The sequence below is a fragment of the Ammospiza nelsoni genome, chromosome 7 (assembly GCF_027579445.1).
Source record: "Ammospiza nelsoni isolate bAmmNel1 chromosome 7, bAmmNel1.pri, whole genome shotgun sequence".
In the NCBI taxonomy this organism is placed as follows: domain Eukaryota; kingdom Metazoa; phylum Chordata; class Aves; order Passeriformes; family Passerellidae; genus Ammospiza; species Ammospiza nelsoni.
The window spans coordinates 13,853,775-13,876,268 of record NC_080639.1 but is presented as its reverse complement, the minus strand read 5'-3'; the positions used below and the strand labels follow the sequence as shown (position 1 = coordinate 13,876,268).

The 22,494-nt window shown below is 43.1% G+C and overlaps 2 protein-coding genes across 4 annotated transcripts in view; both read right to left on the bottom strand.

Annotated features, from left to right (window-relative positions):
- The window catches only part of FAM117B (family with sequence similarity 117 member B), a 28,281-nt gene extending 23,449 nt beyond the window's left edge, over window positions 1–4,832 (bottom strand). For both annotated transcript variants that reach the window (XM_059476117.1, XM_059476116.1), the window contains exon 1: window positions 4,304–4,832. In XM_059476117.1, coding sequence (XP_059332100.1) covers window positions 4,304–4,832 — 529 coding nt within the window. The remainder of the gene's footprint in view (window positions 1–4,303) is intronic.
- Window positions 4,833–14,525: 9,693 nt separating this feature from the next.
- BMPR2 (bone morphogenetic protein receptor type 2) overlaps window positions 14,526–22,494 on the bottom strand; it is a 104,251-nt gene continuing 96,282 nt past the window's right edge. The window contains exon 13 of one of the 2 annotated variants that reach the window (XM_059475747.1): window positions 14,526–22,030. In XM_059475747.1, the coding sequence (XP_059331730.1) occupies window positions 21,783–22,030 (248 nt within the window). In that variant the 3' untranslated portion in view covers window positions 14,526–21,782. Of the gene's footprint in view, window positions 22,034–22,494 lie in introns of both variants that reach the window. The other variant, XM_059475746.1, reaches the window with a different exon arrangement.

Here is a 22,494-nt window from a genome sequence, read left to right as displayed (position 1 = left end):
ACAGCTGTGGCTGATGAAAAACAATGGAGCTGTTTCATCAAATAGACGCTACTTAAATATTAGATCTCTTTTAATTGGCCTGATTATCTCTCTAGTATTTGTGATAAATATCAACCCTCCTATCCATCCACCACTAGTATAGATTTATTTAGAAATTAAAATCTTTCTGCAATCCAGTCTCAAGCAAAGCAAATGAATAGAACAAGCCCAAGGCAAACACAGAGAGCACAGATCAATGAAGTCCATAACATGGGGAAATAACAAGCAAGCTGCCACGTCTTCACCAGTCTCTGTGTACAGGTGACCAACACAAGCTGCTACAGGTGACCTGGTGTCACACACACCACCTCCTGCAGAGCAAAGGCACCTCCAAAGGCAGCAGAAGTTCAGGTACTGCAACAGTGGGACTGAAGAGCAAAACTGAACAAATACAGACACTTACCAATAACTAACTAAAAGGTATGAAAGAAACTAAGAAACATCATCTAACAAACACTTACTGTGAGAAAACAAGCAGCAGAAAAGCCCAGGATGCCACTGAACTCACAAAATTCCCTGACAGTTTCACTTAAGGAACTTTTTATACAAGTGAGCTACCCAAAGCAGTGAGAAGGGATGAGACCCAAGCAGCTGCTCTGGCATCAAGGCATACAGCTGACATTTTTGTTCTGTTTTGGTCAGGCTTTTCCCCAGGAAGGACATTCATGGGATCTCTCCCATACACAGCTGGCACTCTCATCTTCTCCAGAACTACAACTGATCTCTGGGACTTCACCTGTATTTCATGTTTCATTAAAAGAGCTGAACAGACTCAGTGCACTAAGAACAGACACACCACCCAACTGTGTACACTCCCTCCAGAAGATAATCTTGCCTATCATCATCACAAATTTGAAGAGAACTATTCACTAGTAATTCAAAATTGTTCCACTGTAGCAGAATGACATAATGAGTGGTGTTTTACAAAACCAAACCTCAGAAAGCCCAAGATGTTCAAGCTACTGAAGTCCAATAAATGAAAATATTTTTAATCCAAATAAGTGCACTTCCCCAAAGTGCTTGCCACAAGAAATGTACAGTATGATGCTGCAAAAATGAATTCACTTTCTTTACTCCTACCATTTGTCAAACAGCTAAGGCAAGCAGAGCAGGAATATAATGGTACACAAAGTCTTCTCTCTTACCCAAGAGCAATATCTTATCCTACAGTAATATCTTTCAAAACCACTGCAAAACCTTGGTCATTAAGGTTGACAGGTCTGCAGCTACACAAGTAGGCTTTACTATGACCCTTCCTTAGACAAAACAATTAAGTTTTCCTCCAGATAAAACCAACCAATTTTTCTCCTTAATTTTCAGACTGAGTTTGGATGTCCACTACAGTCAACTGGAATATACCAGAAAGTCCAGCACCCAGCAAAGAACTCTCTCACTACCTCAAGGCACCTGAAAGTAAACAACTGCTATGGCTCTGGTCTTGACCTTCTTGTTTACTCAGCCAGGTACACTGTAACATTCTTGCAGTTGAGCAGAACAACTCCTCTAAGATGTGTTTCATATAAGGACACAAATAACAAGATTCCATTAAATCTTAACTCAGTGAATAAACCAAGGTAAAACCAACGAAGACATAAATGTGTAAGCTCTAGCTCATGTTACAACAGTGTACTAGTAGGTCAAAACAATGGCCTCTACTGGGCTCTTCAGCTTGCAGACAGCTGAAGAGGCATATGGGAAAACTGAACCAAAACTGGAGATTGCAGGACAGACATTGCAGTGTAGAAATGAGGTCTCAACAGAGATGGGAAGGGCAGAACACAATAACAGGCAATTGGAAGCTGAATTCTGGGAAAGAAGTGCTAGAGACTACAGAAAGCCAAAGTAAAAGATGAAAACCGGGTAGTAGCAAGATCTAGATGTCTGGTCATATTTAGGAGGGAGAGAAGTGGCAAGAAAAGCATGGAAAATTAGAAATTGTATGACAGAATCTTCAATTTGTAAATATGCCATAGTCAACAGAAAATTCAGTTGAGTATTTCCAACATTTAATTGCAATTCAGATCAGAAAACAAGGGCTAAAAAAACCCTCCAAAAACCACACCCAAAACCCACAAAAGTCATATTTGTAAATTCACAAGTTAGGGTTCTCAAGTGTAAAGCAGATTCACAAAAACTAAGTTCAAAACTATTCAACTGTTTCCCAGGAAAGAAAATCTGAAGAATATGAAACTGAGTCTGAAGCACACAACTTATATTTAGATACAACTTAAACTTAGATACAACCAGTATCTAAGCTCAGAAAAAGCTATCATTTGTCTAACCTCAAGGTTCATTTTTATCTAAAGAAAGAAGCCTGCAGCTGTAGGAATGAACGAAAGCCATCATTAACTGAGAGCAAGAAACAGAAAAACCCAAGTTATTCTGCAGCAGATTCTCACCAATACCCTCAAATGTCCTGTGTGTCTGCACAACCATTGCCTCATCAGTAAAAAAAGTTCCACCTCCATGTTCTCAGCTAACACTGTTTACTCATTTAGATGAGGAAAAAACCTGAAGTTAACTCAGCCTCTATCAAGCACTGGACTACACAATACAAATGTTAAGCAATAGGAAAGAGGTTTAGCTTGCATTTGGGGCCAATACAAGTACTGCTCAGGAACTGCAACATGTGGAAGCAATTAAATGGACACCACTCTTCTGTTTTCACACATCTTGCAGAAAGCTAGTGGAGTTATCTTAACACAGGAGAGTGATCAAATGACTTCTTTCCTTACACATATTAATTCTTCAAAGCAGTAGAGAGGCCAGCATGGTTTCAGCAGGCTTCTCCACAGTGACTCAAAGACAGTGCAATTCTCCCACCCTAAGCAGTCTGACACATGCCTTTACAAACAGTTTGTGAACCCGGACCTCAAGGCTAACCACACTCTTCCTCATTCTCCAGGCCAGCAGATTGCATCTTAGGCAAGAGTTTCATGAAGTTCACAGGAAGAAGACAGGATTTTGTGATATGTATAAAGTCTTTCAGGTTACTGATTAACAAGAACCTCAAATGAAGAATACACACATTCCTCGATCCAAAGCCTTTAATATAATACAGCCTTAATAAAACCCTCATTACTCTTATCTGAAAAGTGGAAAATCAAACTCAGAACCTTATCAGTCCTTTCTTACACTAGCAGACTAGGAGGCACACAGTCATCTTGTACCAACTGGTTATGATTGTCTCATTTGGCAGTACCACTCCTCAAAAGCCAGGACAGGAAAAAAGAAAAAACCCAACGTGGTAGTCTGGTTACAATCATTATTTTAGAAAGGGGGAGGAGTATTAGGAGAAGCAGAAGTGTTAAAGAGAGGGCTAGTCCTAGATTTCCACATATACACTTCTGCATATTAGTCAGCTTTACTCTTTAGATTACCACAGGCAATTTCATGGAAATTAGTAGCTGCAAGCTTTGGTATCCTAAAAGTAACAGATTTGAGGACATGAGCACAAAACCTCACTAATGTATTTCTGAGTAAACTTTTAACCCAAATATAACAACGACTTACATATGTCAGCCTCTATTATCCTCAGCCTGATACCATATATTACCTATATTTAAGCATTCCCAGTAAGATTTAATTATTCAAGAAGCTAAAATCCACTTTGTTACAACACGTATGCTTATCACCACGCTATTTTCTATCTTCACTGTAGCACAAGCTTGTCATCACTCTCAAGCACACACGTCCTTCTGCAGGGTTCATGCTGAAAGCAACTACTAAGAGAGATACTGAATACTTTTGTTCTACACCTATGTGCCATGCCTACAGCACTAGTTAGCTCTTTAATTACAAGCTTAGGGACACTGTTTGGATAACACCACATACACCATCTGGCACGAGGTGTGCAGAAAGGGTAAATGTGAAGGCTTCACAACAGCCCCCAAACACCAAATTCACCTTAAGTTTGTGCCCAAGCACCCTAAGTACATCTACCTCCTGAATCCGAGGCAGTACTGGCGGTACTACAGAAGGGGTCACAACCCCCACACGGCACGCTTGGCTCTCTATTCCTCCTCTGAAAGCCAGGGCGCAACAGAGCAGCAACAAAAGCAACGAGCCCTTCCACGCACACACACCCGGCAAGCCCTGCCGCCGGCCAGAGAAGGGGCAGGGCGAGCACCAGCCCGGGCACAGCCCCGTCCCTGCCTCTGCCCCGGGGCACGGCACGCTCCAAGGCACCTCCGGCCCCAGCCCTGCACCCGCGCCCGGCCCGGGACGTGCCCTTTGCCACCGGCCCGGACCCCCCGCCGCTCACCTTTGCAGACGGGGGAGCTGGGACTCTTCCTCTCTGGGGAGCTCCTGCCCTGCTCCGGCGACTGCCGCCGGTGGTGGTGCCGGACCCTGCCCTCCGGCAGCGGAGGCACCGGCGAGGAGCAGGGCGAGGGCCCGCTGGCCGGCGGCGGGGGCGGCGGCGGCAGGTGGTGGTGCCGCGGGGGGCTGCCCCGCGCCCCGCCATGGCCACGCGTGGGGCTGCCCCGCGAAGAGGCGCCGCCGCCGCCGCTCCCCGCTCCCCCCGGCGGGGCCGTGGCGGGGCCGCCGCGCCCGCCGCTGCCGGGGGGCGCCGCGCGTGGGAGCCCCGCTGCCGGGCCGCCACCGCTCCTCGTGGGGCTGCCATGTTGTTGCTGCGGCTGCTGCTTGAGCTGGAAGGGCACCGTGGCCCGCATGGGCTGGAGGCGGCTGCTCGCTCCCGCTGCTCCGCCGCCCGCCGCCGCCGCGCCGCCTCCCCCCGCCAGGGAGGTGGCGGGGGTCGGGGAGCCGCCGCGCCTCACGCGCTGGTGGGACATTGTCCGTCGGGAGCCGGGGCTCGCGGAAGGCGGCCGGAGGCGGGGAAGAGAGGGAAGGGTGCGAGGCGCAGGCCGCACCTCGCGGTGTCCGACGCCTCAGGCGGCGGCTACGGCCGCCCCAGCCCCGTCCTGGTTCCCGTCCCGCTCCCGTCCCCTCCGCGCCGCTGCGCCCGCAGACTCCGTGCGCCTCATCAACAATAGTGCCCCGGCCGCGCGCCCCGCCCACCGCGCCCTCCCATTGGGCGCGGCGCCGCTCCGCTCGCGCAGCTACGGCGCGCCCATTGGCTGCGGGGCGCGCGCCTGAGTGGCCGAGCCCGCGCGGGGGCACGGGGGAGCGCGGGGCGGGGGCAGCGCTTAAAGAGCCGCACGCGGGCGGCGGCGGGGCCGCGCTTTGCCCCCCGCACGTGCGGCCGCGCAGCCCCGGCGGGAACGGGAACGGGGCGCGCTCCCGACTCCCCCTCACGCCTCCCTTCACACCGGGCAGAGCTGCGGGCTGGCGGTGACTCTCCCGCCTCTCGGTCCCGTTCTGAGGGGCCATTATCCCTACTCCATCATTCCTAGCCCGAGGTGCGCTCCAGGAGGGGACGGGGCTCCACTGCGGTTTATCCAATCGCTTTGCCACCAGCTCGGTGTTAGCGATGATGGCACCAGAAACGTGGGCAATATCCAGGCAGACTTGACCCTCTTTTCTCTCAACTGCTGTGTTTACTCTCCTCTGTTAGGTCAGATTAGTTGCATCTTCATTGTAATATTTTAATAATATTTGTTAACCGCTGATATCCTCTTAACCAAATTTATACATCAGAGCAGTGAATGAGTGCATGAAACAGGCCTTAGTTCATGTGTTTGGTTATTTAGATGCAAGGCAAACACATGTTAGTACCCTCAATACGAGAAAGAATCAATAAACCTTTTTTCTGTCTCTATTGCAAACGCCTTCTGAGCTACCAGTACTTGCACAAATTCTTTTCAATACTGCTCTACAAGTTGCATGTTTAAACTGAAAAGCATTGCTATGATAAACATGGTGTGACAACAATTTACATATTGGTCTCTGTTTATCTTAGTTGTGCTTGGGTTTCTTTTTTCCTCTCTCCTTTGCTGTTTCTGATTGAAGCCAACTTCACTCAAAAATCCCTAATTCCCCTTTGAAGAGCTCCATCCTTGTGGCTGACAAGTTAAACAAACCTGAAAATCAAGACACTGGTCCTTCTTAAGGATGCCTGGATACTGGCCTACCTAAAGCCTTGAAGGGTAAAGCTCTTGTTAGAGTCGAGAGCTGTGAGGGATCAGTCTGGCCAAAGAGAACAGGACAGATGTAGTGATGAGGCTGTTGTGAAGTAAGCTCTTGCATTCTGGATTAATTACATTTATTTTGAAAGGCATTATGCTCTCTCACAGGTACTGTAAATGCTAGTAATACGGCCTGAAGGAGAGCTGCAAGGGTCAACCAAAACCTTCTGCAAGAGGCCGTGCCCAGTCCCCAGAATTACCCTGTGCTACCCCTGAAAGTGGCTGCCAACTGAAGGCACCAGAAGCCCGGCAGGTCACCATCAGCCCTATTGTATCCCTTACTTCAACTGTGCAATTTACTTGTTACCTTGTAAATCACACACAGGGACACTTCTCAGTCATTTTCCTGTAGCCATCACCAGCACCGCTGGTACAATGTGGCAAGGCATCAAAATCCCAGACTCATAATTAATGAAATATCTGGGAGACAGTGTTCTCCTCACTGGGAATGGTTGAGAGACAGTATAAGCTGCGTACTGTATCATTGGGGATGAAGGGATCTTGTAATTCCCTCAGTGACTCCATGTACATATTGAAAAAGAGAACCTCAGCTTTAAAGCTCTCCACAGGTAGACACCCAGGAGGTAGAAAACCAGCACCCAGCACGTCTGGAGAAATAAATGGAACTTGTCTGCTGCTTTGTCCTTCAGTAGTTTCTGTGACTCATCTGGGGGCAACACAGCAGAATACATTTTTGAGAAGGGGAAGAAAATAGTTCAAATCCTTCTGAAAGCCCATTTTGCCACAACACAAAGCAAGGTCAAGAGACAAGGAGAACAAGTTTTTGGGAACTAAATGGCAAGATGACATCATCAGAACCCAAGGGATGCAATCAACAAATAACAGCTATGCTTTCACCAACTGGTAAAACACCATAGCTAGAGAACAACCCTACCTGGAGCTGCTGGCAGAAAGCACCAGGGGAAATGTTGACTTTTCAGCTTCTCACCCAGTCCCCCCAGCAAGGAGGCTGGGGGGCACAAGAAGCTGTGGGGGCACAGGCAGGACAGCTGACCCCAATGGGACAATGGGATGTTAAGCACCACACAGCAGCAAGCTCAGCATGTGAATGAGGGGGAAAGCTGGCTGGGGGCTGCTGCTCAGGGGCTGGCTGGGCAACTGCAGTCTGCATCACTTGCTTTCTGTGTTCTTCTATTATTGATATCTATATTATATATATATATAGATGTAATATCTACTATATTATATTAATATCTATTATCATCATCATATGCCCTATCGAACTGTATCTCAACCCACAAATTTTCATTTTTTTCCCCCTCAGTTCACTTCCCCCACCCACTGGGAAAGAGCAAGTGAGAGAGCAGCTGTGTGGGGTTAACCTGTCAGCTGCCTGACAGGTTAAACCACAACAGCAGCCCAGAACAGTGTGGTTATCCTAAAGAAGGTTAATTTATGCAGCGTTTGTTTCACTTCTTTGCTGAACTTTTCAGTCAAGAGCAGAAGACGCAGTTCTTCCCTCTGAGTGGGCGACAGCACCCACTCCCAGCACCTGTACAGTTGTGCAGCAGACTTTCATCCCAGTTTACACTCATCAGAAATACTGGGAAGCAGTATCTCCCAATACTTGCAAGGAGTGTGCCATAAAGATACTTCTAAAGCACAAAATATTCTGCATGCATTCTCACTCCTGTTACTGTTTTGAAGAGGCCAAAGTGACAGGTACTGATTCATATTTATTTTCATGCCTCATGCTATGGAGCCAAGTCACGACTTGGATTGCAGAAGATACCTGTTACAATTATAGATAGTACTTCCCACGTTATTGTCACACTGCAGAGATGACACTGCTCCACAGAGTAGCTGTGAGAATATAAAGCACAGCATTTATGTGCACTGCTCATCATCAGTTGTGTTGCAGTGCACGCAGCAGACGTGAGAGCTCGACATGTAAAGTCATGTACTCAGCCCTGCTCCAACACCGTGTACTTCTTACATTCATTTGTTTAAACTGTAACAAATGTGTTACAACAGGATCTTACTCCTACACCTTATGGAAATAATGGAAAGAGCTAAAGCAGGATTATGAACTTGAAAATAGTTTTGAAACTCGTTTTCAATTACAAAATAACCCAAACCCTCAAAACAAAACCCCAGCCCCAGATAACTTGGATCCAGATCCCCCAGACTCTCCTGACAATTCACACCTCTCAGGCTCTGGGTTTCTTTCAGCTGTCACCTTCCTTTCTGCCTGCACACTTTGCCAAATGCTGTCCAGGCCACCTCTGAGCAACACATTTCTTATGGTTTCATGTGGAACCTCTAGGCTGGGGTTTCTTCAAATCCATGACACTCTAACTCTGGCCACAACACCTAATGTAATGGTGCCAACAGTGATCCAAAAAACAGGAATGAAACTCCTCATCACCACAGAGGCTGTGAGCCTTCTACCTTCAGCATGTGCATTTGCCTTTTAGTGCCCACAGTCACTTCAGCGACTCCAAATGCCCTGGAGTCACACGTGACCCCACGTACACAAGCCCCATCTCTGTGTCTCCAGCTCCTCCCTGCCTGGAATTTTTATCAACCCGCTGGCCCTGGTCTCACACAGCAGGCTGCAGTGCCACCCCAGGAGGCGGTAAGCACTCCCACAACCCACTGGCTTGGAGGCCTTCAGCACCTATCCAGAGTCCTGCCAAAACCTGCTGGGAGATGGAGCCTGTCTATGGCAGAGAGCCCCTTGTGAGCAAGTTGTTGGCTCTTCCTTAAAATACAGCCGGTGGTGAATGCTGCAGATCCAAACAAATCAATCCAAAGGCTGAAGCATATTGAATGCCCTCAAGGGCAGACTGATCAAACACTCAGAGCTGCATGAACAAATCTGGAACCTGCTGAAAGCAGGGATGTAAACAAGTCAGGGAACTGTTCAACTGCTAACACCAAATGAAAAGCAGAGAAACAAGGGTCAAAGAGGTTTAACTAAGCTGAGAGGCCCAAATCCCACTGCACGCCTAATAAAACAGATAATACTTAGGGAGCTTTCTGGTACTACAGACTGAAAATGTGTGAGTAGTACTGCTCACTGCTCATAATAATATCTATGAAAAATGTTCTGTTAAAATAATAGTAATAATAGTAAACCTTACAGAAAATAACTGTACTTCAAGCAGCTTCAAATATGCTATTGTCTTATTCCAAAATTAAATAAATGCAAAGCAGCACATGTAGAGGAGCAATCTACTGCCTGAAATTGGTTTTTTTTAACCTACAGTTAATGTAAGTAATATTGAAGGTTGAAAGACTAAAGATTCTGGGAGTCTGATCTAAACATTGGATTATGCCTCAGGATATTTCATCGCATTTCTCATCTCTCTCCTGCAGAGTGAGTTTGTTCTGCTTGTTTATGTGGGTGTTGAACATCAACTGGAGAAAAAGACATTTAAAAAATAGGACAAATATAATAGAATTTGCTTCACACAAAACCTGTAAGAGCCTAGTTAATATTCCAGAATATCTGTGGGGATTTGAGAAGGCAAACAGATTGAAATAAGGTATTAAGATTAAAACAATAAAAAACAACAGATGGGACCTTGGACATAAATCAAACTCCCGGCAATAAGAAAAATGCAAAATGCACTTCTGTCACATTTTGTAAGGTACAATCCTTAAGAAAAGTTGTCACAGAAATAACATTCAGAGGCTTCAGTGCCTCACTGACATTAAGATAACATATTTTGACAAAGAAACTCAGCTCTCAATGTAACACTTACATGCAGGCTTGGGAGATGCTCCCACTGCACATTCCTGGCACACATAATTATCTGGGAGAAGCACGAGGTTAATTTCTTTAGAAGCCAGTGCCAAGCTCACCTACATGTGACATGTTTCTCCATGCATATAGATCTGTTTTCTGAACATCTGTTAAAAGTCAGCAGCAACACTAAGCAATAACCCTGTGGTGAGTGTCCAGCTGCTGAAGGAGCAAATGGAGCCTCACTTTCTTCAATGATGGGACCTGAAACTGTTCTTGGATGGGGATGAGGGAAGAGAATGAGCAGCAGGCAAAGAATGTTGTCCACCACATTCCAGAATCTTTTTCCTCAGTAACACTGAGAGAAGTGGCCAAGTCCAGTTAAAAAAGAGACAGTCTAATCTAATCTCCCCCAGGTACCCTACAAGATGCTGAATGATAATTTGCACATGATTCCTCCATTTCAATAATAAAACTTTCCTACCTTTTAGGAAGTAAGGAATTTTTTTTTATCTTTCAAAAACTTAGCATTTTTAGACTTATTTACAGAGCTTGCAAATATACTAGATTTGTCTGTATTTGTGTTGTGTTTAGACATGTAATGTATTTTTGTATTTCTAATCTCATGTTAGAAGAACATGTGGAAATGACAGAAGAAATTTTTCATTTACAAACATTAAACACTGATTGCACTGGCAAGGCACCAGCACAATTTCTGTACTGTGAGGACAATGGAATTACACACTATGAAGTATTTGTTTCAAATGTTGATATTATAAATTAATTTGGTAAGTGGCAATATTTCTATACTGTAGGTTTTATGACCATGTTGTAGGATGATAAACATCCTATGTAAGTGATGAATAGGCATGTACAGACACTTAAGAGAGCAGAAAAGAGAGTTCACTCTTTCTGATTCGGGCCTAAAATCTTTTGCTTGTACTTGTTCATGTAACATTTAGAAAAGGTAAAGAGTTGGTGGAAAGCATGTTGGCATGGTTTATTCAAGCACTGAGAGGCAGTGACAAAATTATTTTTCTTCTCTCTCCACAGACATATACTAGCTCTGTAGTTAAACTAATTAACTCGAGCAGAGCGTGTGATGAAGCATGAGCATGTGATTCTCCAATTTGGGAAAACACTTACTGGGAAAGAATGGATCAAGCAGAGTTCTGAATCCTCCCTTGCACTCAGCCATGGGTGGCAGGGGAGCTTTTAACTTGCTTGGTCACATCTGAAGCAGACATCAATTTGTCTCTGTGGTACCATCCTGTCCTCATGCACTGCCTCTCCCATTCAGCCTGAGTGCCTCCGGGAGAGCCAGAGAGCCACCACTGAGAGAGAGGATGTCATCTTGGAGAGGAAGAAAGCACAGGTGGGCAAAGCCCCAGCTCTGCTGCTGTTCACAGCCAACTGCTCAGACAAGGTGTCAGGCTGATTCTGCTCAGCAGGAGCAGGCAGACATCTCCAGCAGCTGTGGCTGGCATGGCTGAGCTGAAGCTTCATCATGGCCAGCCTGCAGGGTGTCCCTTCTCCTTGAGGCCCACCCGAGCTGTGCTGGGCTGTCCCAGCTCCCCCAAGGAGGGGCACCTGCCTCAGGCTGCACACTGAGTAAGAGCTCAGCCTGCAAGAGCTGCTCTCAGCTCTGCCACTCACCAGCACGGAGCCAGGCTCTTCCAGCTGGCGTCCCACCAGGGCTCATCCTGAAACAACTCTGCCCTTCCTCCTGCTTCCCTCCCCCCCTTCCCCAGCAGAGTTCCTCTGCCTGCCTCCTGCACCTCACCCCAGGACAGGGGAAGGACTCCCGAGGCTGTTGGTTTGCCACAGGAGAACCTGTGAGCCCTTCCTGTGGCTGGCTGCTGAGCTGGGCTTAACACAGTGCCCAGATCAGGTCTTCTTGACACTGCTGCTTGCTTGCCTGGCTGCAAATACTTCTCATGTCACTCTCAGTTCACAGCTTATATAAATGGATGGGAATTTCTGCTTGTCCGTGCCTTAAAAGCACATTTCTATCTCTCATGATCACAGGGCGAAGCTCAAACACATGATTTAGTTGCATTCTGGTTTTCCAGAAACAAACAATAAATAAAGTTAGCCTGCTTAATGGTGATTTTAAGCCAGCCACTTCTGAGGCCTGATTCAGAATTGTTATTGGTCCTGCAAGAAAATTCTTGGAATGGCAAAAAAAAAAAACCAAAAAAACAACAGGTTCTCAATAAAGTGTTTCCACCTCAGCAGAGATCAGTCCTGCAGGAAATTCTCTGGTCATCCATACACACGTTGGTTGCACCAGTACAGCTGATGTGTGCATCAGCAATGCCTACCTCCTGGGCTAGTCACACCTGTACCCTGCTACAGTGAGTAGTGCCAGATCTCATTTTTTTAACCAATCCAGAGATCTGGAGGTGCTAGAAGTTACTCTTTACAACACATCTGCAAGGATCAATTATTACCTTCCCAATAAGAGGAAAGAGGAAATGGGACAAAGGCAAAGAAAGGGAAGGAGATGGAGAAAACAGGTGTAATTTCAGTATTACAGCAGACTGGCAAAATACCAGTCACTGCAAAGCACACAGACTGCCAGGAACAAAACCAGGAACAGAGCACAAGCCAATCTCACTCCCCACAGCCCCTTGTGCACAAAAGTAGCTTAAGAAAGCTGTATTTCTAGTCATTCTGATTAGGAAATCTGATAGCTTGTGGCATGAATTTCTCCCAAACAAAGGCTGGAGTAGGTGACAGGGGAAAGCAAACAGGCCTGTACCTTTCCTAGGAGCTGCCTGCAGCCTGTCACACTCAGTGGCACGGGTAAAACGAGCTGTACAACCTCTGTACCCTTTTTATCACAACGCCCTACACTATCCTTTCCTGCTAGCACTTGGCAGCAACAACAAAGAAATTGGGCCAAAGACAAATGCTGAGTTCTACAGTGTTGCTGATGCCTGAAACAAGTCTCCCTACCTTCCCTTCATGCTTTCTCCTTCCTCAAATCCACCTCGTGTACTTGAGGTGCTGCCCACTGGCTTTGGGCTTTATCTGCCCAAGGCACCTGCCTGCTCTCTACTCACTCTATGTCCCTGTTCTCAAAAGGACTTGATGGACTGTGATAGAGGGTGCTGGAAAGCTCCTGTCCTGTGAATTGAAATGCACCTGGATCAGTTGTTTCCAACATTTCTCAATATGTGCATCCTTAACATTTTTCCAGTGCTCATGTGAGCCCTGTCTGGAAATGCCATTTGCTCAGACACTGCACAGTAAATACAGACTTGCTTTCCTTAATCACCTCCCACAGACCAGCTGTCCTCAGGCAGCCTCATTTGTTGTCTTTGTAAAAGAGGCATCAGTGATCCCCAAAGCATGACTTCAGCTGAGATCACCATTTGTGGATTTCTCACAGACTTTCCCTGTAGTACTGAGAGCTGAAAGAAGATCCCCTGACATAAAGGAGAATACCCAAGTGTGCTGCTTAAATTCCAGGAATCAAAACATTTCAACTCTTCCCTGGATGGAGAAACAATGTTTCAGGTTAACATGAAAGGCTGGATTTATAGAAATATTTTGGTATAGTTGAGTTTTCCTGCCTATGGAAAATGAACCTTCTTATCCAATAGAATGTGGTTTGGGTCATGGCAGTGAGCCGATGTGTATAATCTCCTGCACGTGGAGAATTTCCATAACATCAGAATTAGCAAGAAGTAAACAGGGAAAAAACCCTGAATGGAAACAAATGGAAGACTGACATGGCTGTGTTCCACAAAGTACGTTCTGCAGCTGCATCACTGCTCTGGAACAAAGGGGAATATAATTATTGTTGTTTTATTTTCAATTCCCATTAGCAAACCAAAAGCAAGTAAAAGTGGTTATTTCTGCAGGGGAGAGCTGGCAGAGGTGTGTATGAGGTCACACAGGGAAAGCATGAGGAGACTTTCTTAAGTCCAAGTAGCTCACGCACCCAAAGAAAAATCTATCAGTAAAATTCACCATTCACACTCTGTTCCTGCAGGGCTGAGTCAGGCTTCTCAGATGCCCTGAGGATAAGGCTCAGCCACACCTGCTGGGGTAGGGCAGGACTTGGCTGCTTTTACTGTCAGCCAAGCTTAAAGTGAGAATTGCTTTTGGGGACACAGCTACTTTTATCACGCTGGCTTCCACTCCCAGCGTGCTTCCTGCTTCCAGGGAAAGCAAGGCCCGCCATGGTCCTTTCCTGTAGCCAAAGGTTTCTAGCTTCACTCGTGGGCTGAGATGATTTGCCATACAGGCAGATACTCAACCATACACTACTTGCCTCGGTTTGTTGTTTCCTCCTTATTTATGACAGCAAGAAATGAAGCTCCTCATTCTGTCTCCCTTCTTTCTTTGATTTTTTGAGTTAGTTCTTTGGCCAGAGACTTGTATCACTTATTTGCTTGCAAAAAGAATCACTGTGGATAGAGAAAAATAAATTAACAGTAATTGAGGAGGAGAGATAAATCAACATCCAAGCTGGAGAATGGATGCCACCAATCTGTGTATAGAGGAAAAGTATCAGTCAGTGGAAATTTGCAGCATCCTTCTACTATAATTCAATCCATCTTTTTCAGTTCAACCAACCCACACATATGCAAGGGGGGTTTCCTCTTCCTCTCACTCCTGGAGCATGTTAATACTCATGGCCAATAACGATATGAACCACCAACAAAAGACCATGCTTTTTGTCATTAATATGATCTTTAATAAATGGAATAATGCACCATTTTTACAGCAAGCCTTTTCTCTCAGGCCTAAAGAATAGCCTTTTAAATGTTCTTATCCAATGTCTCTGTATCAATACAATCTCTTTATTTAGGTTTATATATAACAAAGCAATTCTTACAAGTATTCATAGAAAACTCTGTAGTGGCTTTAACAATGTCAGCTTTCATAGTGGCATCCACAGATGATTAAAAACCAAAAATTAGCTTTTTATTTCATACTCACACTGTTCCATGAAACACAACTTATACAGCATAGCAAGGGTATTGCGCAGCTTATACAAAAGAAATAACTGAAAGCAATTATTTATAAATTCATACATGATATTTCCTCAGTCGTTTGAGAGGAAAAACAAAAATACCCGTTAACAAAAGGGTTCTGATGAGACTCCATATTCTAGGATTTCTCCCCCTCTTCCCCCAGAAAAGCTCGCTCAAAGTACAGCTCTCTTTACAGTCTTTCATAAGGAAAATGGCAGTTTCACATCTTCTTACTTCAGCCTTTTACAGAAGACCAAACCCTAAAAATTCATTCTTGCCATGTTTATTTTCCTCTTATACTGCATTTGGGGGGAAAATAATCAACAGCAATTGTAAAACATTATTCCAGCTTATATAAATGTGAATAGAGCACGCTTTCCTCTAGAGACAAAAAGCAGACAAGAAACATATAAACACAAACCGTTTTAAATACATTTCAACAGTGTGAAAGAGAGAGAAGAGTCACCAATCAGGAAATTCAAAAGTGACAAATGAGTCAGCTATAACTTGCCTGTTTGTTCTTGTGACTTCTTACAAACTACAAAGACCAGAAACATTAACTATTTTCTGAATAAACAAGACTGAAGTGTGAAACTTCATGATACAGTTCTGAAGCACAAAAAAGAAAGTGAATCAAGTGCTCTAGAAATAAACCTCACACGTTTTCTGTCTTAAAAACAAGTGAATGGGCTACAAAAGTGGAGGTTTGGGAGACCTTGGAACTAGAAAGTTATAAAGGCTAATTATTTCTGCTTTAAAATAGTTACCAGGTGAGACGCTGTGCCACGATGGACACACTCCAGTGATAGATCTGCAGAAGCCTGTAAGGACTGGGAAGAAATCCTTCCTTCCTGTGCTGTGGTGTATGCATTGAAGTTAACCAACTGAATGACTTGCAAATTCAAACAATTGCTGATGAAATCAGCAATAGGCTTTGAAAAATGGCTGATGATTACACTAAGTAATTAGCGTAACTCCAACTAGTTCCTGCTTATTATGCACACGTGTATATTAAGCCACAGTGAAATAAACAGAAATGGCTGTAAGAAGTAACTTGTATTAATAATGCACTGCTAACACAGACCTGCATGGAGCCCAGATCAACATTAAAGGGCCTTGGTGTAAATGAGGATTTATCTTGACTTGACTCTACCCTTCCACTCCCACTCCCCCAGTGCAGTCCCACTTCCTGACAAAGCCACAGCTGCCCTGTGCTGACCCAGCTCCACAGCCTGAATCCCCAGCTGCAACACCCAGCAAGGCCCAGGAGCCAGGGCTGCCCCGCACTCCCACATTCCACATCAGCTTTCCCAGGGCTAATCCTCCCCAGAAACCTGTAACAGCACAGCCAGCAGAACCCACCCCTCCTCTGCCCACTGCCAGAAGCAGACTCCTGCTGGATTCCAAGGGCGCTGGGCTCAGCCAGGAGCCCTGGAGGTGCCCATTCCCTCAGGAACACAGGTGCTGAACATAACATCCATTTGCATTTGCAGGAGCACAAATCTGTTCTTGCAGAAATGGAAGTTCTGCCTCCAATTTTACTCGGTACAGAAGAATCCCCAAATGAGAAAACTGATTTGTTACTCTTTCATGTCAAAACTGAACCTACTTGGGGGATGGGTAAGATCAAAAAGGGATGTATTTCTATAGCTACAGTTTCATATGACAATCTAGAAGCCTAAAATGCAATTTGATTTAATGGACTAAAATACTATGCTTAAATGGCAACCACACATATAACTATAGCTACTACATAAAAAAGCCTTGTAAAAATTATCATGTTTTAAGTGTTTTGGGTTATTTTTTGATCATTGAGAGAGGTATCTTAAATTACTCAGCTTCAAATAAAGCTTGTCATGTGCATTCCCAGGCTTCTCTCTCTCTCATATAAATCCATTCCACCCAAACAATTAGTGACAAGTCTGTCACAGGAGATCCTGAACTACTGGACTGTGTGTCACAGTCTGATCCCAGCTTTACTGTGATGCACTACAGACAATTTTAAAATGGCATGTGAAAAATCCCCCCCACATTATACTTTCTACCAGTGCTACCATCTGATGCTGTAACTCACAGAATTTAATTCTGGAACTTACACACAACATACATATGCATCTAAATACACACAGAGTTTACATAAAAATATATATATCTGGCTGCACTGCAATATGTATAGTTTTTTCACTGAAGAAAGGCTTGAGGTTGAACAAAAATTAGTAAGCATGTTTTAAAAAGAAGGTTAATATAGTTACCAGTTAAAATGGGTACTGGGAGAGCAGACAGAAAAGTTCAAATAATCCCAATTTATGCACAATATTGTTGTCCAGCCTATGATCTTTCAAAGACTGATCAATCCAATTTCATTTTACTTTGATGAGCTGCTAAAAATCTTCCAATTAGATATCAGGTTATTTATATGCTACTGTGCTTGGCAATTATTATTTTTATGGCTTAAACCCAGCCTATTCCAACAATGGGACCAGCCATCATTTTTATACAAGTAAAAACTACAGCATAATTAATTTCTAATGTACAGATTAAATATGTCAATTTTAAAATTCACCCTAATTAGGCAAGAAATGTCCACAGTAACATTTCAATGGAAGAATGGTTAGGAACTTTTGTATTTTTCATGTAAAGAACATAACGATCTGAACATCAACACAGTAATGTTGTATTAGTGGATATTTTTTAACATTTAAAAATGGAATATCATTAGAGCAAAATGCACTGAACACTGGAACTAGGGCATATACAATGTATATATATATCTTTTTAAGTAAGTATTCATTACTGTTAAGTTTGGGGCCAATAATTTATTCCATACAATTAAAGAACTTCCTTATTCTCCTCTCAGAGGCAGGTAGGATGCCAGATTTCTTTTAGAGAAAGCTGACAGGTAGGAGGATGTGAACTTTCTCAACATATTTATGAGGTGGGAGATTTTTGTTGCTTGTTTCCTTAAAATTGCCAGCATCTATCTTGCATTGTTTTGTGCCCAGTGCACTGAAAAAAAAAATCAAAATGTGTTGCCTTTGAAAATCAGGTAATTTTCTATATGAAAAACTAGAGACAAACGAGTGGCACCAAGAAAGCAAAACAAGAATGGAAATGTTGTTTCTGAAAACATTCTAATTATGATACCATCAGATGGTTTTCTTTTAAATTGGGAATACCTTTACTTGAGCTGTGCAGTGTAAGTGCATCTTGGAGTTTCAAGAAAGGCCTTGGTAACACTAACTGGCTGGTATATCAAGCTGTAAAGCACTATAAGCAAATTCAGGGAAGTGTTGCAGATAATCTGACCTATAAATATCAATTACAATCTGAGAAATACCAATACCAACAGGCATGTCTGTTCAAAGGGCTAGAATTCACAGTCTAAAAACCATGTTACGTTGTATCTCTATTACAGGAAACAGAACAAGAGACAATGCATTAACATAAACAACTCTCCTGCCTTCTGCTAGTAAACCATTTTCTATACCCAGCAAGATGTTGGATTTTGTCTTATACAGACAAACATCAAAACTGTTTGCTCTACCATTTTACTTGAATTCTCCATTATAAATTACATAACAAATATTCTACTACTGCCTATTTGACAGTGGTACAATTAATAGGTATTTACACTACCATTCTATTTTAATTTTACTGTATTTATCTTGTCTGCAATATACATGAGAAATTGATGGAAAATTATCAACTTTCATAATTTACCTTTTTTTTTGAAAATCAAATAAGCAAAATCATAACTCACAAGGAAATGAATCACATTTGGTTTCCTTGTTTATTGTACAATAACAACCATCCCCGTGTTTGATTTGTAGAATTCTTTCTCTTCCATGTATTTTGTTTGGTTAAGGACGATTCCCTGCAGCAGGAAAATTCAATTTCATTTAACTTAGAGAGATAGTATTCTATGGACAATGGATTATGTGGTGTGAGGAAAATGGCATTACTAAATTAAACATTAAAACCAAACTTGTAACCTGATTTAATCTAGCTGTGCAGAATTACAGTATTTTGGGACCTACTTTAGAGTTTGCTTTGACTGACCTTTAAAAAAGAATAGATTTTATCTGTTTAATCTACATTTCCTGATAAATCTGTATTTCCTGATAAAGTACATTTTTCTATCATTTTACAAATTATATTTATCCATGGTAGATTGCACAGCCAATCTTGCTACTAATTATAATTGATTCCAAAGGCCCTCCAGCAAGTAACAGACAAAGGAAAGAAAGAAAGTATTGTTTAAGAATGTTGAAGGAAATCTGCAGAACAACATCTTCATCTGGTATTAAAGTTATTTTGATTGCATTGATCACAAAAAAGTTGGATTTCTTACAAAGGCATGGCCTGCAAAGAAAGGCTAAAAGGCTGGTGCAATTCTGTCTCAGCAGAAGGAAGCAGCAGTCAGAGAAGCAATTTTTCTCTCCCCAGAATAGTTTGATTTAGTAAGAGTCCAAAATATTGTTTTCAGCCCACATTCTGAAATGCTGATGGATGATACATGCAAGGCAAAGAAAAGTCATTGGGATAGGAGTGAAGAGTCCTCAAGACCAAGATCAGTGCTTCCCAAAAAACACCACCAAGCACCCCAAACGGAGACTCACAGGAGGCCAGAGGAGAGGAGAGCCCAGTGAGCAATATGAATAGAATGCCAGAAATTCTGATTCAGGTCTTGAAACCCAGCTGGGCAACTGGCAGGTTTTCAACATCTGGGACGTGAGACTGCAGCAGATGGGAAGCCAGAGAGTGAATTAAAAGTCAAACCAGAAGAAGGCTGTGTTTTCAAAAAGGGGTGATATAAGTGCATTTATACAGGGGGAAAGCATAATTATGCCTCAGAGACGAGAGGTACTATTTGAACTGGTGCTTAAAGAACACAGGGAGCTCAAAATGTGCCTTGTGGCTTGTACTTCTACAACTACACTTACTCAAAGTCTGCATTTATAGTGCTATCTCTTGGAGATATCTAGGAGAATCTAAGAAATGTTAAGAAGTGTTACAAAAGAAAATCATAGCAATCAAGAACAAGCAAGGAATTTTGGGCAACAGCAAGAATCAATCAGATGTAAGCAAGGCATGTATTAGATTAGCTGTATCAGCAGATAGAGAAGAACAGGGTTGGCAAAGTTTACCTCAGGGGGAAAAAATGGTAAAATGGCAAGGAAACAAATGAGCTTAAAAGCAGAGAGCATCTGCTTCAGTCAGCTGAAAGGACACAGGCTGGGGGAGGCAATTGTTTGCTGCCAGTATCCTGCCACAGGAGTCTGGCAGGCTGACTGAATTGATTTTCTTTCTTTGAACATCACCAGTTTTCAGATGAAGTGATAAATCTTTGCTTGTTACCAAAGACTGACGTGATACATCTTTTTATATCCAAATAGTTTTTACTGAAGGGTTTTCAATTGGAAAGAATTCTCAGGTGGAAGGCTGTTTCTTAGGTGGAAGGAGGTTCTAACTAATAAGAAAATTATTTTCTTTCAGTAGACAGTAAAACCAATCATTCAAAAAAAATGAAGGGTTTACTTGAGATAGTGAATAAACTATTTATCTCAATACATATTACATTCACATTCACTGACAGCTAAAATCAATGTGCATACCAACTGAAAGAAGGGACTAAGCAGAGGGGAAAAAAAACCCCAACCCTCCCCCACAAACACCCATGACTTTTAAAAGCATGCAATAAACCTTAACAAGATGAATGAGGGCCTCTAAGAACTCTGAAGGGAGGACGAGTTTCAACTCAACTTGGCAACAACAATCAATTAGGATGCACCTACCTGCATAAGGAATCAGGCTCATTTTTACCCCTTCCTGTCTGTAAGGAGGTAAATCAGGAAAGACTTGTGACTCATCACCAAACTGTGTTGTGCCAAGTAAGATCGATGGTTTTTTTCTCTGTGTAAACAAAATATGTTCACAACCTATCTTCACTCAAGCTTTTAAAGTATGACAATTACTAATATTTCTGAATAAAATGTATTTTTCAATGTACATCATTAGTGATCTAAATAAGGTTTTACATAAATACAGGAGGTGAAACTGCACACAAAATAAAATGGAAAAATGGCTGACACTGTCTCCTTACATTTGTTCAACATTTTGTTACTTAGCTTCACAGGCTGGCATCTACTACTATAAAGGAAACACATTTTGATTAGGGAGGATCAAAAGAAAGGTACAGAGCTCAGATTGTTTTTTTTTTTTGTTCCTTTTTTAAAGCCCTTTCAAGTTGGGGAAAATTCATGCATTGTCACCTCTGAGCACAATGTGATAATGGCAGCTGCTTCAAGCTGGCTACAATGTGCAAAGTTCACTGTCATGACCGGCTGACTGCTCAACTGTCAAGGAAAAATTAACAAATACAAAAATGGGAACATGTGGCAGTTTTAGAAACACACTTTTCAATAAAGCCTACTATGAACTATAGACTATTGCACATTTCAACATGACACAAGGAAAATAAGGGGTTCAAAAGAGAATACACTTTGTAACATAGAAATATACAGACTAGCTTGTGCACAGAAATCAAAACATGGTTACAAGACACCACTGCAGTCAAACCTGTCTTATAGTCTGCTTATGTTCTTAGTGACCTTAAGAAACTGGTCCAAACTGATTATCAGCAATACTTTTTTTTTGTTACTTTTTTTTAAAAAAATATTTTGAGACCACATCTTTGATACACATATATATATTCCGTGGTCAAAACAGACAGACTTAACTTTAGCGATACTAAATAAAAGTGCAAAAACGTTCAAAAAATAAAACAAAATAAAAAATATGGAAGCATAAGCTAAAAATTTTCTGCATAGCTGAAATCTATTTAAAGCGAGTCCTTGGTAGGGGTTGCTGACAGGAGGAGAAAGCAGTTTTTTAAAATGTCTTCTGCACGTTTGTTTCAAATAACGCAAAACAAAGGTGGGCTTTTGAAGCGCTTCACAGGCAGTTCACCCCTGCGTCCTTCGAGACCATGGTGGTGGCAGTGCCCCCCTCTGCAAGGTACACAGCAGTGCTGGATTTGGGGGGCACTGCCTGCTCGCCGCCGTTGTTGTTGACCTCGCAGTGCAGCGGCTCCGTGGAGATGACCCACGTGGACGGACGCCACCGCTTGAGCGAGTACGGGGTTTTCACACGTTTCTTGATCTTCTCTCCTGAGCCTGATTTGCCATCCTGTGAGGAGTCACCTACTGAAGGGAAAAAAACAAACCAAAACAAGAAAACAGAACAGAAAATAGTATTATGAGGAAGGCGAGATTAGACTGGAGTCCAGAGTTGTTACTTATGTGAAACAGAAACAAAGAACAAAATCTACAAACACAGAAGCAACTGTGGGGCAGAGGCATGACAGGTATATCAACTACAACAGCTGCCACTAAAACAAGGGCTTAGATTCTGTTCTCTGTGAGAAATTACTTCACTGAAGTAATTTGTGTTACCTGGAGTGCACATGGGCATCAAACAGGAGAATCAGCATTTGACATTTGAGGGGCTTTTGCAATCATAGTATCTTATATCACCTGTAATGGGAGGTACAAAAGAACATTGCTCCTACAGGACAGCAAAGGCTAACACTTAAATAGTGCAATGTTAGGTCCCCTAATCCTACTCCACCTGGCAAAGCATTTCACCTGAAAACAAAATAGTCCAT